The sequence below is a fragment of the Gorilla gorilla genome, chromosome 12, assembly GCF_029281585.2.
Source record: "Gorilla gorilla gorilla isolate KB3781 chromosome 12, NHGRI_mGorGor1-v2.1_pri, whole genome shotgun sequence".
Taxonomy (NCBI): Eukaryota; Metazoa; Chordata; class Mammalia; order Primates; family Hominidae; genus Gorilla; species Gorilla gorilla.
Window position 1 is genome coordinate 115,264,036 of NC_073236.2, and position 18,673 is coordinate 115,282,708.

General features: G+C 34.1%; 1 protein-coding gene across 4 annotated transcripts in view; it reads right to left on the minus strand.

The window, feature by feature from the left end:
* Nucleotides 1-18,673, minus strand: part of NCOA1 (nuclear receptor coactivator 1) — a 277,974-nt gene that overhangs the window by 109,066 nt on the left and 150,235 nt on the right. For all 4 annotated transcript variants that reach the window (XM_063696019.1, XM_055377552.2, XM_063696021.1 and 1 more), the window contains exons 3-4: nucleotides 17,456-17,612; nucleotides 2,754-2,859 (exon numbers count right to left, since the gene is read on the minus strand). In XM_063696019.1, coding sequence (XP_063552089.1) covers nucleotides 2,754-2,842 — 89 coding nt within the window. In that variant the 5' untranslated portion in view covers nucleotides 2,843-2,859; nucleotides 17,456-17,612. The remainder of the gene's footprint in view (nucleotides 1-2,753; nucleotides 2,860-17,455; nucleotides 17,613-18,673) is intronic.

Genomic DNA, 18,673 nt, shown 5'->3' on the forward strand with positions numbered 1-18,673 from the left:
AAAAAGCTTGACACATGAAAACCTATGGCTCTGTATGTCAAGAGACATCATAAATAATGTTAACCAACAGGTTGGGAGAAGATACTTGCATCAGTTATAAACAAGAAAAGGTTAATAACTAGAAAATTTAAAATAAGTCTTAGAAATAAAAAATAAAAGAACAAACAACCCAGCAGGAACATGGGCAAAAGATACAACCAAGAAATTCATAAAGGAGGAAAATATAAATGAGTAAAAGACCAAAAAAAGGTGATCAGTTTATCTAATCATCATGGAAATGCCGTTTAAACTATAACCCCACACCCATTAGATTGGCAAAGTGTCAACACGAGAAGAGAACAGTGATAGTAAGAATGTGGGAAAAGAGGAATTCTCAATGCCTGTTATTTGAAAAACAATGTGGTACTTACCTAGTGAACATAAAAATTTACCTAGATATTAAAGAAACTCTTTTTTTTTTTTTTTGAGCCGGAGTTTTGCTCTTGTTGCCCAAGCTGGAGTGCAGTGGCACTATTTTGGCTCATTGCAACCTCCACCTCCCAGGTTCAAGTGATTCTCCTGCCTCAGCCTTCTGAATAACTGGGATTACAGGTGCCCGCCACCACAACTGGCATTTTTTTTTTTTTTAAATAGAGATGGGTTTTCACCATGTTGGCCAGGCTGGTCTCAAACTTATGACCTCAGGTGATCCACCTGCCTCGGCCTTCCAAAGTGCTGGGATTACAGGAGTGAACCACTGTACCCAGCCAAAGAAACTTTTATGTATAAAATAGGAGATATGTGTGAGGATATTTGCTGCAGGGCTGGCTGTAACATTGAAAATTTGTAACAGGCTGTTTATCTCTAGGGAATGTATTTGTAGAAAAATATATTTTTCAAACATGGTATATTCATGTAATGCAATACTAATCAAAAGTTAATGGGACTGAATATATCTATGCATATTTAAACCTCAAAATCCATGTTGAAAAAGTATACTATAGAAAATATATACAGTATTACATAAATTATGTAAATGTAATATTCTATATTGCTCAGATACCTGTGTATAATATAAAATATACACATAATTATTAAAAATAGATTAAAATACTGCAGACAAATCAATTGTTAATATTGTATTACTTTTAAACAGGATTATGCAAATATGATAAAATATTAACAAAATAATATGATAAAATATTATCAATTACATTCTGTTGTATGATATAGTGTCTTCGCCTATATTCTTTTATATATTTAAAAAATTTCCCCAAACGAAAAATTAAATGTAAAAGATAGTTATTTATTCTTAACTTTTCCTTTAAGGACTGATTTTATACACAGATAAAACAAGAGCATTCATTTTTGACACACTTCTAGATTGTATCTTGATCTCCACATTCCTCCCAGCATCTGGACACTTACTTGTGATTATGAGTACTCAGGTTATTGTCTCTCTCTGACAGCTCTCTGAGCTGAGTAAGATAAATAGTCACTTTTCTTTCTCGAGCCTGGAGCCCTGGCATTCTCCTGTTAAAATCCTCCCTTTTTTCCTCCCATGAGAAAGCAGCATGTAATCCAAGGACAGAAGAGTCTTCTGTAGCTTTACTCTCTAGATCAGTGATTATCAGCTAGAGGTGATTTTGTTTCCCCTGGCCCCAGAGGACATTTGGCAATGTTTGGAGACATTTTTGGTTGTCACAACTAAGATGCTACTGACATTTGGTGTGTAGAAGCAGGGATACTGCTAAACATCCTACAAAATACAGGACAGCTCCCCCACAACAAAAAATTATCTGACACAAAATGTCAATAGTGTGGAGTTTGAAAAACTTTCCTCTAAATCCTAGAAGATGAGTGGAATAAAATCTCCACTCATTCTAGGAAGCTGCTCTCAGGTAGGAAGCTAGCTGCTCTTTTAACCTAATATTAAATGAGCAGCTAGGGAATGTATCTGCAGAAAAACATATTTTTCAAATGTGGTATATTCATGTAATGCAATACTAATCAAAAGTTAATAGGACTGAATATAACTATGCATATTTAAATTTATCTGGCATTTGAGGTTTCTTCTCTATCTGGCATTTGTGAGGGTCTCCTTAGCATTAGGTTTCTTTTAGCCTGTTCAAGGTGGTCATATTCCTTATAACAAACCAAATATTTAACTACACAATCATTTTTTAAAATCCTGATATTTCTTAGCTCCATTAATGCCATAATGTTCTAAGATAGCAATTAAAGGTGTATAATAGATTTATATATTCATTTGACAGATCTTTACTGTGTTCTTACTATATATAAGCCACACACTGTTTTAGGAACTAAAGATACAATGATGAGCAAGAACAAACAAGGTCCTTTACCAAGTGGCAGCTTAGAGTCTAGCGGGGAAGCCAGAAATTCATGAAATAATCACACTAGTAAAAATCTGCAATTATGGATCATGGCTATAAAAACATCTGAGACAGATACATGAATGGAGGAACTTGATCTAACAGTTATGGAAGGAAGAGAAGGCTCTCTTTAAGGATGTAATGACTAAGCTGGCATCTGAAGGATGAGTAGGTGTTAACTAAAGGAAATCAAGAGGAAGCAAGCTGGATTGAGGGAGAAACATGTGCAAAGACCCTGGGGGAAGGAAGACAACATGGTGAGTATGAAAGACTCAAAGAAAGCCACTGAACTTGGAGTAGATTAAACAAAAGCTCTGAAGTGGCAGTGAAAGTAATAAAGCAGCTCTGCCAAAAATAGACTAAGAGGAGTGTTCCTACCTTGATGCCAGTGTGTCACATGGCGATCCTTTCCTCTTATGTGAGTCTGGGTTAGCAGGGTCGGATGAACTGTCCCCGAGGCCACTCATGTTGAAAAACTTCACACCTAAACAGGAAGGACAACAGTAAGAAATCTACCCTTATGACCTTTCCAACCAAATAAAGGTAGGGAAGCTCCCCTCTGTTAGAAAATTTCTAAAAATTGTGCTATATCAATGAATAGATAATTACAGCCATCATAAAAACATGAAGATATATATAAAAGTACAGAGGTCATCAAATAGTGTTTCTATACTTTCTTTTCTACATCTGTAAAATAAAATTAATAATCCTTTGTGAAATTGTTACAACCAATTAGGATGAAAACAAGGTTAGAATAATTAAATAGATACTGAGATTTTTTTTTCCAAAGAGAAAATAATCATTTTCATGTGTAAATGTAGAAGCCGAATGTTGAACTGGAGTCAGAGAAATTATTCTTTGCATTTATTATTTAGAAGCTGCTTTTCAAAAGAATTTAAAATAACTTTCACTCATAAGGTTTGGGATTTTATATTGATAGGAAGATAAATAATACATACATAATTAAGTTAAAGTGATAAACTAGATTTAGATTTTGAATTGTACTTTACGCTGTGAGTTCTATACTCCTAACCTTTTGTTTATGTAGTCAGGCAACAAAGATCAAATGTTTAGTCTATGTTAGGATCTTGGTATAGATCCCAGAGAACACAAAGTCATTCCCCCTAGCACACCAGCCAGGTCTCTCACATGTTGCACCAGTTAGCAACTGCACTTAAAGATCCCTGCTGATCTGTCCCTCATCAACCATTATTCTCCATACAATCCCTAATGAAACTCAGAATCCTATCCTTGGTCTTACAATCATCACTACCTTTTGGATTTTATTAGTGCCAAACAACACACTTCACCATTCTCTTTTACTCCATCTACCCTTATAAAAGGAAAGAAAATTCTTGTTAAATGGGAGAACCTTTAGCTTTTCCTTAAATTCTAAATTATTAAACTACAGCACTGTATGTTAGCAGCCATACTGAAAAACTTTATTATAAAGAATGCTGAGAATCTCTCACATGGCTTTAATTGGTATGTCTGAGTAAACCCTTTTCTCTAGTCTTAAAACTGACTCTGCTTCTAGCCCTTTTCTGAAAATCAATGACTGTCATATTTTTTGGTGTACAAATAATCCCTAACATTTTAATCATGAACTTATTATTTCATGCAACCAAAAAGGCACATTTTCAATTTCTCCATATTAGAAGTGCTATTTATGAAAATTTCCAACTCTTAGGATCATAATTTTATAATTTTTTATTCTTCTCTTTTACTCATTTCTAACTGGCATTCAGATCCTGCTAATTTTTCCTTACAAGATTGTCTCTTCCTTCTTCATTCCCAGATACAGTTACAATCCTCATTTGGAACCAAATACCTAATTGTAGATTAATGCAAGATCCTTTAATCTTGCTTCTCAATTCTAGTCATTCTCACTTCTAATCTGTCCTATAAACAGCAGCAAAAGCATCCCTGCTTAAATATCATTTTCAAGGTCTCATTTCCCTGATAAGGAGTCAACTAGATTTGCCTACTGCAACATGGTAGTTAAAAGGATGGGCTTCCGTGCCGGGAAGAAATGATGAGAAAAGGGAACTCGTATACATTTTTAGTGGGAATGTAAATTAGCGTAGCCATTTGGAAAAGAGCATGGAGGTTCTTCAAAAAACTAAAAATAGAACTACTATATATCTGATACAGCAATCCTACAAATATGCATATGTCCAAAGGAAATGAAATCAGTATGTTGAAGAGATATGTGCACTCCAATATTTATGTGGCAGTATTCACAATAAGCCAACATATGAAATCAACCTAAGTGTCCATCAACAGATATATGGGTAAAGAAAATGTGGTATATATACACAGTGAAATACCAGACAGCCACAAAAAAGAATGAAATCCTGTTATTCATGGCAACATGGACAAACTTGGAGGGCATCATGCTAGGTGAAATAAGCCAGCCACAGGACAAACACTGCATATTCTCACTCACGTGTAAACTAAAGAAGTTAATCTCATAGAAGTAGATGGCAGAATAGTGGTTACTAGAGGCTGGGAAGGATGTGAGGAGGAGAGGATAGCCAGAGGTTGTTTAACAGATCCAAAAGTACAGCTAAATATGAGAAATTAGTTCTAGTGTTCTATAGCATTGTAGGTAACTATAATTAACAACAATTTATTTTCGAATAGCAAAAAGAGTAGATTTTGAATGTTCCCAATGCGAAGAAATGAAAAATGATTGACGTGAGGGACAAGCTAATTACTCTGATTTGATCACACACATTGTACACATGTATCAAAGTATCACACTGTACCCTATAAATATGTTCAATTATGCAACAATTAAAAATAATAATAAAAGCAAAAACAAAACAAAACAAAAAACCAGCATGGGCTTTGGGGCCAGAAAAACTTTGTTTAAATCCTGGATTAAACACTACCTGCCTGTCCTTGGGCAAAGTCTCTCTATAAACCTATTTCCTTCTCATGTATTTCTTGTCTCAGTTGGTACACTGCAGTCATTCTAGCCTCTTCTCGCATATCCTGCATGCAAGCAAACACCAAGGTGTGTCAGTTTTTACTTCTTCCTTTTTTTTTTTTTTTTTTGAGATGGAGTCTCGCTCTGTTGCCCAGGCTGGAGTGCAGTGGCGGGATCTCAGCTCACTGCAAGCTCCGCCTCCTGGGTTCACGCCATTCTCCTGCCTCAGCCTCCCGAGTAGCTGGGACTACAGGCGCCTGCCACCATGCCCGGCTAATTTTTTGTATTTTTAGTAGAGATGGGGTTTCACCATGTTAGCCAGGATGGTCTGGATCTCCTGACCTAGTGATCCGCCCACCTCAGCCTCCCAAAGTGCTGGGATTACAGGCGTGAGCCACCACGCCCGGCCATTACTTCTTAAATATTTCCAAAATCCATCCTTTCTTCATACTCTCCTTTACCAAGATCTCAATTCAGGTTCTCATTTAACTCTTTTGCTGGACTACTAAAATAGCTTCCCAAATAGCTTCTCCCTGTTTCCGGTCTTGTCCTCCTTAAGTTTATCCTCTGCAGACCCACCAGAGTAGGCTACCAAGTGTATATCTAATCATGTCAATCTCTTACTTAAAACCCTTCACTAAATCCTCAATGCCCATAGGACAACATCCAATCTCCTAAACATAATATATAAAGTTTGCATCTGCTCTCACCTATTGTGTGAGTCTATTATAGGATCTGGTGAATGAATTACTAAATGACAGTCCAATCAAGTGTTCATAGATTATATATGCCATGTATTATGTATTGCATATTACTATATGATCTACATATAAATAAAATTATGTTATATATATCATCTGTATATACAAGCATATAGATTATATATGTTAACTTTAGTTTCAACTTCAAGAGAAGACTTTAAAAATAAAATCCTTGGTAATATGTACTCAGCAAAGGTAAATATTAGACAAAAAGGTAAATCCTAGCCAAAAAACTTTAAATTGATCTCAGTGTGGGAGAAGACCAATTTAAATTAGCTGCACATATTTACTGAGCTCTTACCATATGCCAAACCTCTGTTCTAGGCACTAGAGATAGAGCAGTGAATAAAATTTACAAAATAACTGTCCTCACTGAGTTTCACTCTATTGTGACAGAGACAACAACACATAAAATTAAAAAGTAAGTTATACAGTATATTAGAAGGTGATAAGAGCTCTGGAGAAAAATAAAGCAAAAACAGAGGCTTAGGTATGTGGAAGTGGAAGGGAAGCAAGTAAGGTAATTAGGAAAGGATTCACTGAAAAAGTGAGAGATATGAACAAAGGTAAGAAGGGGGTAAGGGAGAGACAGCCAAGAGAATGATAAATGGAGGAAGGGTGCTTCTGGCAAGGGGAGGTAGAAGGACCTTAAAGCAGGAGCATAACTGCTTTTTGAGAAACATGAAACAGGTGAGCATGGCTAGAACTTGGGGGATGGGGGAGTAAGTGACGAGTTCAGAGAGATAATAGGAGGCTATACCATGTAAGGTCTTAAAAGTCATTGCAAGGACTAAGTCCCAGTGACTGAGGCAGTCACTGGAGGATTAACAACAGAAGGATGACAGGACTTGACTTTTATTCTAAGACTTCTTCTGTGAAGAGTAAGTACAATCTTTCTCATCTTAGTAATCCGGTATCTGAATGTCCACAATCTTTCTCATCTTAGTAATTTGGTATCTGAATGTCCACTTGTTAACTGGATGTTTTCATTTGGATATCCCACTGTCACCTCAAATTAAACATGTATAAAAAATGATACACTTTTAAATTTCAGATTTCTGTTAATGATAAATGAGATGAACTGCATTACAGATTAATGTCTTAAAAAACAATTTATTAAACCTTCTATGGGGGTGACTGGAGAGGAAGGAACACACAATAAGGAAAATATAGAAGCCTAGTTAGCCTTTGCAAAATTTACAATTTAATGTGAACAACCCCAACGCAAGGCAAATATACCAGACTTGCAACAGCCACCCCAAAACAAAGTCAAAAGACCAACATGGTTTTGTTACCATCCATTCTAAAACTCAAACACAAAATAAAAATAATCAGTTCATTGTGTTACTGGAACTAACAAAATATACACCTTGTTTTCCTGTAGAGATTCACAGAAGCATAAATAAGATTAACCAAAGTTCACAGAAGTAAAGAAGTCACATAATTTCATATAAATAAAATGTATTTTAAAATTTAGTAATATAAAAATGAAATAATGCAATAAATTTGTAATAATGAAGCATCAATTCTAAACTTTTCTACAAAAGTAGAAACAAAAGAGAGAAGAAAATGCTGAACAAGGAAGTTGAAAGACATGACTTTAGAATTTGCCCAATTCAAAAGAAAAGAGTTGGCTAACACTTACTTCATGTTCAGGGGCCATTTTTTGTTTCCTTAGCTGCTCATCTTTTCGGCCTCCAATGAAATCTGAAATTCTACTTGTTCTCAAAATAATCCTGGGCCTATTTTTTTTATTACAATGTGCTATAAGTTACAATTATTTTGTCTCCCTTTTGGGACTGTGAACTCAAAGCCAGTTATTAGATCTTTTTATTGTATATCCAATATCTAACACAATACCTAAAGGATACAGAAACTAAATAAATAGGTGATGAATTAAAAACAATTAACCTCTCTTACTAATACAACATTTAAGATTTCTAAAACAAAGATATTTAATTTGTATGGTTAAATATTTTCTGAAATATTTTTAAAATCTTTGAAATTATTTCTTATAATTGAGAAACATGAAATTTCTTAAAATCCTTATTGTCTTTCAATGGGAAAAAAACAGCAAACTGCCTTCTTGGTCTAGAAATTAGGGAATATTCTAATTTTGAAAAAGTAAAGATCTATTATTTTGTAAAAAAAAAACCCGTGATATTTCACAGTACTACAAACCCAAGCCATGCTGCAGTTACATGATCTGAATAATACAATCTCACAGATTGAATAATTTTGAGTAATAAATACCTCTGGATCTAAAGCAAGATTCCCATATGTACTACCCTTAGACTACTAGCTGGAGATTCACAACTGCTATATCTGAGATTCTGGGGGCTAGGGAGAGCAAACAACAAACAACAGCAGCCAGACAGGCTGGCCTACTGAAATAAGAGCCAAGAGCTTAAGAGCTATGAGACAGTCACCCATAATTTGCTGATAGTATGATTCTGGTATTAACTGCTTCCTGTTTACAAAACACAATAAACAAGGCAATGTAAAACTTCTGATGAGGAAAAACTATTACAGTTGTATTTATGTGAAATGGCTTTGTATTTCGCAGTTAGGGTACTTAAATAAGAATCATTAAGAAAATAAATGCTGGTTTCAGGAAACCAATTTGCATGTCACTATTTAAAAAGAGGTAAGGTTTCTAAGTAAAAGTACCCCGTTGATTTAAAAAGAGTTGCTAAATTATACCCAATCTTATGCAATCTCTAGAGAATAGTTTTAGGAAGTAGAAACTACATTTATCTCTGTTCAAATGTACCAGACTAAACCAAACAGGTGAAGGCTAAAGAAATAGAACTGTGCCTTATAATTCAGTTGAATTTAAATTTCTACATAAGAAATCTGTCATTCATTTCTTGGATTTAGCTGAGAACTGCATAATTTTAAAAAGTCCCTGCCAATTAGTTAATAAACATTTCTAATAATATATTTTAAAATGCTTAGCAGGCAGTTAGCACGAAGAAGCATTTATATATAGTGAGAAGGATACTCTGAGAGCTAAATATCCCCAAGTTAATAGTTGTATGAAGGGCATCACACAGGAAAAACATGATAAATAAAGATCTGAACTAGGTAATTTCCAAAAAAATGTTTCTCAAATTGGAGTCCTAAGACACGTAAGGGTCTTTGAAACAAGTTTTCATTTTAGCTGTTCATTTCAATGACAACCAAAATCTTTCTCATGTGTTAAGGAAGGATAGGGACTTTAGGATTTTCACTGCCTTTTTAATAATTGAATAATATTCTATTGTTTGGAGATGCCATATTTTTTTTATCCATTCACCAGTGGATGGATATTTAGGTAGTTTTCACTTTTTGAATATTATCAGTAATGCTGCTGTGAACATTTATGTACAAGTTTTTATGTGGCCATGTTTTTAGTTCTCTTGAGTATTTAGGAGTGGAACTGTTAGGTTATACAGTAACTCTTTAACTTTTTGAGGAATTATCAAAGCCAGTTTTCCACAGTAACTACACCATTTAAAATTCCCACCAGTAATGTACAAGCGTTCCAGTTTTACACAACCTCACCAAATAGAGTTATTTCCTGTCTTTAAAAAATTACAGCCATCCTTGAGGGTGTGAAATGGTATCTCATGGTTTTGATTTCTATTTCCCTAATCACTAATGACACCAAGCATCTTTTCTTGCACTCATTGGCCATTTGTATGTCTTATTTGGAGATGTGTCTATTCAGCTCCTTTGCCTATTTTTTAAAAACTAAATTTTACTGTGTATATTTAAGATTTACAACATGATGTCATGAGATGAGGATATGTAGTAAAATGGTTATTATATATATTATGATGGTTATATTATTATTGTAAATGAACAAATGAACATATCCATCATCTACCATAGTTACCCATTTTTCCCCACTATGGCAATGTTTTATTCTCTATCTCTGTATATTTGCCTTTGTTTTTAAAAATGCCTCATGTAAATGAGATTATGTAATATTCTTCTTTCTGTGTCTGACTTATTTCACTTAGCAAAATGTCCTCCAGGCTCACCTATGTTGTGGCAAATGGCAGGATCTCCTCCTTTTTAATGGCTGAATAATATTCCATTGCATATATATATTACAACTTCTTTATCTATTTGTCCACTGAGCAACCCCTAGGTTGTTTCCATGTCTCAGCTATTGTGAATAATGCTGCAATGAACATGGGAGTGCAGACAGCTTTATGAGCTGATTTCATCTCTTTTGGGTATATACCCAGAAAAGGTATTGCTGGGTCATATGTTAATTCTGAGTCATATGTTAATTTCCTTAGGAGTATACTGTTTTTCATAATGGCTGCTCCATTCTAAGTTCCCACCAAAAGGGTACATGGGTTCCCTTTTCTCAACACCTTTGCCAATACTTGTTATCTTTTGTCTTTTTGATACAGGTTCAGCATCCCAAATCTAAAAATCCCAAACCTAAAATGATCCAAAATCCAAAAATTTTTGAATGCCAACATAACACTCAAAGGAAATGCTCATTGGAGCATTCTGCATTTCAGATTTTCGATGCTCAACTGGTAAGTATAAGGCAAATATTCTAAAATCCATAAAAATCCAAAATATCAAACAATCCTGGTCCCCCAAACATCTTTGATAAGGGATACTCAACTTGTAACAGCTATCCTAATAGCTGATAGATGCGAGGTGATAAAGCGGCTTTTACTTACACTTCCTTGATCATTTTATGATGTTGAGCACCTTTCATATACCTGTTGGCCATTTTTATGTCGTCCTTGAAGAAATATCTTTTCAGGTCCTTTGCCTGATCTTTATCTGGGTTATATGTTTTCTTGCTATTGAGTTGTAGGATTTTGGGTTGGGTTTAACTTGTCTTTTTATTGAGTCATAAGAGTGCTTTACATTCGGGGTATTAGACCCCTATCAGATATATGACTTACAGATGATTTTCTCCAATTCTATGGTTTCTCTTTTCATTTTCTTTACAGTATTCTTTAATGAACAAAAGTTTTTAATTTTAATGAAGTCCAACTTATCTACTTTTTCTTCTTTAATAGGTCCAATGTCTGGCCCCCTTAGGGACAGATACTACTGATTGTTATTTTTCCTGTATATGGGCCAAATATTTTTGTTTCTTTGCGTGCCTCCTAATTTTTGTTGAATACTAGATATTTTGAAGCTAATGAATGGGTAGGGATTTCCTGAAATCCCTGGAAACAAAAATTCTCTCAAAATCCACAATGCCAGGGCCCAAATTGAGATGGTAGTTATCCTTGGCCCAGAGAAGAGACCCTGCTCCCCTAAGCTTCTACCATAAATCACTGCCAATGTTCTTAACCATTATGGCCAAGAATAAAAAGCAAAATCAAATAAATGGATTCAAAGCAATCAATGAATTCTTAAAAATCAAAACACCATTTAATCTTATTTCATATTCTACTATAAAATACTAGATTTTTCTTATAGTGCTTTTTGTAAAAGAGAATCCTGTGCAGTCTTTTAAATTTATTATGCTAATAATAAAGACATTATCAAGGATTTGATAACTTGCCCTCTAAATGTATCTTAATGTTCGAAACAATATATTTAACACGTCTGTGTTTACCACTAAAAGCTTATTCCACAGACTAAGCGACAATGCTTTTTTTCTTTGCATTAATTTTTTCTAAATACAAAAAATAAGTTTGAAAAAAGAAAAGTTTATTTTGTTTTCTATTAACAAATACATAGAAAAAGGAAAACCAAATTAGTTTTAAAACCTAATATTTTCCTCATATTGGCTTCATTTAAAATTTAATTTTAAGATGAAGAATAAACATTTGCCTTATTAAAATATTCCTAGTATATTCAAGACTGAGGAAAAATAGCATTGTAACACATATTTGTGGCAGCTATCTTATTAGAACAAATTAGCAAAATAACTCAACATTTCCTTATGAAACTATGAATCCAGTTATCTTAGAGTGACATAGAGTTATGCAGGTATACTGCACATGTCTTCCAAAATCCACTTTAATTTGTGTTGGTATTTCTTGAGGAAAAATCAGTCGTCCTAACTATAGCTATCTTCAGCTGGTATAAACAAGAATAAAAGTATTTAATATTTACTTGCAGGCGTACAAAAGAGTTTTATAAGAGTTTAGCAGAAGCAGCCTTAAAAAAGTAAATGATCATTTTGCTTTGTCATTTGCACAGACAAAACTGAGTGATAAAAATTTGAGTGTTGCTGGGTACAGTAACATGTGTCTATAATCCCAACTACTCAGGAGTCTGAGGTGGGAGAATTGTTTGAGCCAGGAATTCAAGTGTGGTCTTGGCTACACAGACAGACTATGTCTCTTTTTAAAAAAATAAAATAAATAAATAAAAATTAAAAAAATTTTTAATGTCTGCCTCTTTTTACCAACCTCTTTCAGAGATTCAGATAATAGTGGGCAGAAAAATAGCTAGAAGCCAGAACCAAAAGAAAATGAAGATCTGCATTAGATACAGATAATCCACAAATGATTATCCAAAATCAAATAACTTTATTTACACAAAAAATTACTCCAATATCTAAAATAAAGAATTCAGCCCCAGATCAGAAGCTATTCAATTTTGATCAACTATTTTAGAAACCCATTTCAGAATACAGTATAGTTAAATATATATATCTACACCAATAAAAGAAAAATAAATACACTAAAATCTGTTCTTTAATGGTATATGGTAGAAGTACCAAAGTCATAGAGCCAAATGGGTCAAAATAATTGACCAAAATAATGGAATTGTATTTTGAGGGTGTTATAAAATGATTAAGTCAGACAAACCTCTGGTTAACTTCAGGGTCACCCTCCCAACCTGAAAGGGAAAGGGCACAGATAAAATCACAATATGAGGCCGGGTGCAGTTGCTCACGCCTGTAATCCCAGCGCTTCAGGAGGCCGAGGCGGGTGGATCATGAGGTCAGGAGTTCGAGATCAGCCTGGCCAACATGGTGAAACTCCGTCTCTACTAAAAATACAAAAATTAGCCAGGTGTGGTGGCAGATGCCTGTAATCCCAGCTACTTGGAAGGCTGAGGAAGAGAACTGCTTGAACCCGGGAGGCGGAGGATGCAGTGAGCTGAGATTGCGTCACTGCACTACAGCCTGGGCGACATAGTGAGACTCGGTCTCAAAAAAAAAAATCACAATATAAGCCAATCTTCACTGACCACATTTATAGAAAAGATATGCATTTTGTAAAGTCCAGCTTAAAACCTAAGTCATCTTGATTCATTTATATTCGGCGATATTTTATTGATATCCATTGAAAAATGAAAAAAAAAACCCAAGCATTTCATGTAAATGGCTGGTAAAATAGCATCAATATCCTCTTAATGCTAACACTAAATGTGGCTAGCTATATTCCTTCTGCTGCAACGACCAGCTAAAGACTAACTTGGAACAAGTGAAACTCAAATTCCATTTTCCGGGGTTCTCAATAGAATAATAATTATGATAACAAACAGAATAATAACAATAAAAAGAATGCTCACACATTTTAAACTGGAGATGCAGACTTTTAAATTTTTAGAATAAGGACCCCTGCAATTGTCACCCAGTACAGTACTTCTCAAATATTTCGACTATAGGCCACTTCAGTGGTATAAGCATGCTTACCCTTCCAGTTGCCACTTTCACATTATAAAGTCAATAGTAACAAATGATTTGAGAGAAACAAAATAATAAAAAGTTTACAAGTTAAAATGTAAGCCCATTAATATGCATCTAAACGATATGACATTATATATATATTTAGCATGTACTATATGTTTTATATGCATTAATTCACTTATTCCTCACAACTGCCCTATGAAGTATACATTATTATTTCCATTTTGACAGTTTTATCATACAATAAACTATGCTCTGATGATGATGATAATGAATACTAACACTTACGTAAGATTTACCATGTGCCAATCACTGTTCTAAGCACCTAACCTATGTTAATTAATTCCCTCATAAACCTTATTAACTCATTCACTCATAAAAGATCAGGTAGGTAATATTATAATCCATGTTAGTGACAAGAAAACTGAGGCATGGACAAGTTACTTAATCTGCCCAACAACTTAAGTGGCAGAGGAAGAAATCGGTCTTAGGTAATCTGGTTCCAGAATTTGCATATGCTTTAAGTTATATCACTAACCTACAGTCACATAACTAATAAACAGAAAACCCATCAATATAGCCCCAATCTTTTGCTTTGGCCTCCACATCAAAATATTTCCTTAATATATCCAGTAAGAGCCTTACAGAAAAGGTGACATTAAAATATACCACATCGAAAAACTAGGTAGTATACAAGGTACTCAAAAATATAAACAAAGAATCTTTTCTATCCTTAGTCCAAACATCACATGAAAATAAAGTTATTCATATAGCTAATCGTGACTTACCTTCTATGGTACGTTACAATATAAAACCAATTATTTCTTATAAGATGTCAAGGACTTTAAAATAAAATGCACTGTTCAATCAAAATCAAAAGTTCTGCTTTTGCAAACCCTAATTTTTGTTCCAAAGTTTATAAATCTTGGGTCCTACAATTATATATATATATATATATATATATATATATTTATTTATTTATATATATATATTTATTTATTTATTTATATATATATATACACACATTTATGTGTGTGTGCATGTGTGTATAATTCCTTTCAATAACACCTAAATTATCTTAATGATTCTAGTTTCTAGATTTCCTTTGTTCCAACAGACTTTATCCTGAAAACTCTTTGTAGACTTTGTTATTTAAGATAACCTTCTCAGTAAAAAAAAAAAAAAAAAAAAGAAAAGAAAAATCCATGAATCTCCATCCCCTATCACAGTCTTTTTAGGAAGGAAATAGGTGGAAACAGACAATCCTGAAATGAGGACCATTGTACAAAATAGCTGACCTGTACTCTTCTCCAATGTCACTATCATGGAAGGCCCTATTATGAAAAACAAACAAAAGCTAATAAACTATTCCAGGTTAAAGGAAACCAAACAAATGTGACAACTATGCAATCTATGATTGTGAATCAGACAAATGGTAAAATTTTAATGTGAACTATATATTAGATAACAGCAATAAAAAGTGTTGTTTCCTGAATTGATTATTATATTGTGGTTAAGTAGGAAATATTTTAGAGTGAAGGATCATGATTGTCTACCACTTTTTCTCAAATGGTTCATCATTGTCATCGTAATGGTAGAGGGGGAAGGGGAAAAGGAAAAGTAAATACAGAGAGAGATAAAGAAAATTCCATAAAATGTTTATAATTGGTGAAACTGGGCAATGGGCATGCAGGTGTTCAGTCTAGCAATTTTGTAACTATTTGGTACATTTGAAATTGTTTTTAATGTTAAGAAGAAATAGAAAAGATGAAAAATGTCATTATAATGAGGAAAATGACTTTCTTAGAGTCACTCACTGAACAATGAGGAAAGACAGACACCAAGCTAATGTTCAGTCACTGCATTATTCTATCAATTTTCTCCTCCTTTCTCTTTCATAAAGTCGAGGTACTAACATTACTTTCCTGAAAACTCTTAAAGAGATGGCTCTCTTACTTAATTAAAATTTCTCTTTATTATAATACATCCTACTCAGCAAAACTTTCTTTTTTAATCAGAATACTTAATTCATTTATTGCTCCTTAGGGAGAACCAACAGTCCTGATTGGAAACAACAGAAAACATAAATTAATACAGGTTGAGCATCCCAAGTCCAAAATCCGATATGCTCCACAATCTGATGATACTCAAAGGAAATGCTCACGGGAGCATGTAGGATTTCAGATTTTGGATGCTCAGCTGATAAGTATACTGCAAATATTTTAAAATCCAAAATATGGAACACTTCTAGTCCCAAGCATTTCAGATATGGGGCACTCAACGTGTAAATACAAATGTATCATCAGTTAATAAAAGCCAGAAACAAAGAGTTGTGTTTGCTCTAGCAACTGATGAAATTTTTTTTTTTTTTTTTTTTTGAGAGGAGTCTTGCTCTGTCACCCAGGTTGGAGTGCAGTGGCTCGATCTCTGCTCACTGCAAGCTCCGCCTCCCAAGTTCATGCCATTCGCCATTCTCCTGCCTCAGCCTCCCGAGTAGCTAGGACTACAGGCGCCCACCACCACACCTGGCTAATTTTTTTTTTTTTTTTTTTGTATTTTTAGTAGAGACGGGGTTTCACCTTGTTAGCCAGGATGGTCTCAATCTCCTGACCTCATAATCCACCCGTCTCAGCATCCCAAAGTGCTGGGATAACAGGCGCGAGCTACAGTGCCTGGCCAAAACTGATGCAATTTTAAAGAGGCAGAGATAGTAAGATTAGATTAATATCTTCTTAAATAATTTTGTACCTCCAGTCCTTGCATTAAAGCTCTCTGCCAACTGAGAGTTTTGCCTCCAACTTCCAAACTCATTGTTAATTCCAAACACAGGCATTGTTGGCCAACTAAATTTTACTGCCTTTAACTTCAGTGATCTATAAAACCCCACATTCTAGGTTGACAGGTATCTCTCTCCATGGTGACAACTGTCTCCTCCTTTAAAAGTGAATGGGCGTGCAGATGGGACACATGGATGAAGAGGATTTCTGGGGTGGTGGTATTGTTCTACTTCTTAACCCAGGCGATGTTTACACAAATATGTTCAGTACATAATAAATAAAAAGTTATATGCTTATAATTTTTTATTTTTATCTATGTATAATTCAATTACAAGTCTATTAATTAACAAATTTTCTCCTGGAAGTTTTCCCTTACTGATTTATCAGTTTCTGATCACTCTTCAACTCTTTTATCTACTGTCTTGGCTTGGTACATGTTCATTTTTCTACTGCTCCCATTAGTATGTTCACGGATATACTAGTTCTATTCAGCTAGCTCACAAACTCTAAAACAGCAACAATGTAAAAATGCCCATGTGGACACTATATACACATAAATTACATAGGTATATATTATATGGGTATACCTAGAATTACCTATATATTATACAGGTATACCTATAATTATATAGGTATATATTATGTAATTTTATGCATATATGTATAAAATTAACTGGATATATGTTAGAAATATATGAAGCAAATCTGGAGATGGTTTACTACAGTTTCTGCTGCCATTTTCAATTCAGTAAGGACTTTGAGGGTCTCATCATAAGTGATTTCGACATACACTAAAATAGCTCATAAAGTGTATCCTAGAACTTTCCTATCATTTTCACTTAGGAATGTGAGCACCTGTTTTACACTAACCTTGAAGCAACCCAGATCAAACACATATTTCCATAAAAGATAACAGTCAACAGGTAATCATGTTCCTTCCATACTTTTGCAGAGACAAAGCTCTTTAAAAATAGAACTACAGTTCCTACCTGGGAGACTTCTTTGTTCATAATGAATCCTCAAAACAGATATGGTCAAATCTTGTGTTCCAGAGGGTAGCTTCCCGGGGAATGGGATAATGATGTTTTCCAGAGATGGCTCTAGTCTCTTCACTCTCACCTCATTTAAGGCCAATTATATAAACAACTAGAATAAAAAGACAAAAATAAAAGCAGAAAGGAGGTTAGATTGCCATTTTATTCTCCAATAAATAATAAAGGTCAGATATGCTAGAAAAAGAAAAAAAATGCAACTTTTAGAGTGAAATGGAAAAATATTTCCAAAAGACAATGAATAAAGATCTCATTTTACAGCTTAAGTCCTTTCTGGTGATTAAGTATATACTCCTATTTGAGAATGCTGCTTAGGTAATACATAATTGCATCTATCTGTAAACTTCTGAAAGACTCATTTATATGTCTTTTAAAAGTTGTTTCTGGCTGCATATGTATATTTATCCTTCTTCCTACTTATAAATTCTGATTTTTTTCATGTTTTCGGTTATCACATAATTATTTACTTATGTAATACTCCTATAATATTTTGTCTTCAAATTTCTAATTGAAAAAGTTTATAAACATTTTATGTTTGTAATACTTCAAAAAGATGTTAGTTGAGCTCTGGTTCTAGTAATGATGAACTACCTTATATAGAACTAATTTGCCCACAGATTACAGTTATAAACTCTGGACAAAATATAAAAAACAACTGTTTGAAGAAATTGGAAAGTGACCAAAGCAGACAGAAATTGTAGGGGTTCTGATCATTGAAAGAAAGGAATTACACTGGGTGAGATACACACTTATGAGACTCTCCTGGAAGGGAACTCGGAACTCTTCCCAGTACTCCCACTTAAGTGCAGAGAGGCTAGGTTTAAAGGAGAAAACCACAGTCTTATTGGCTTGAGGCATTAAAGAATGTAGATCAGAGCTAAAAGAAAGCTGGAAATTGAGTAGACTAGATTACAGACCTTACTTGAATTTTGCCAGTTTTTGCATGCACTCATTTTTTTATGTCTTTTTTACAATTCTATGACATTTTAGCACATGTACAGATACATATAACTACACCACAATTGAGATTCACTGCTTCATCACCACAGCTGAATTGTTTCATGCTGTTTATAATCACATCCACCTTCCCCTTTCCTTAACTCTTGACAACTGCAATCTGTTCCCTATTTCTATAATTTTTGTCACTTTGAGAGT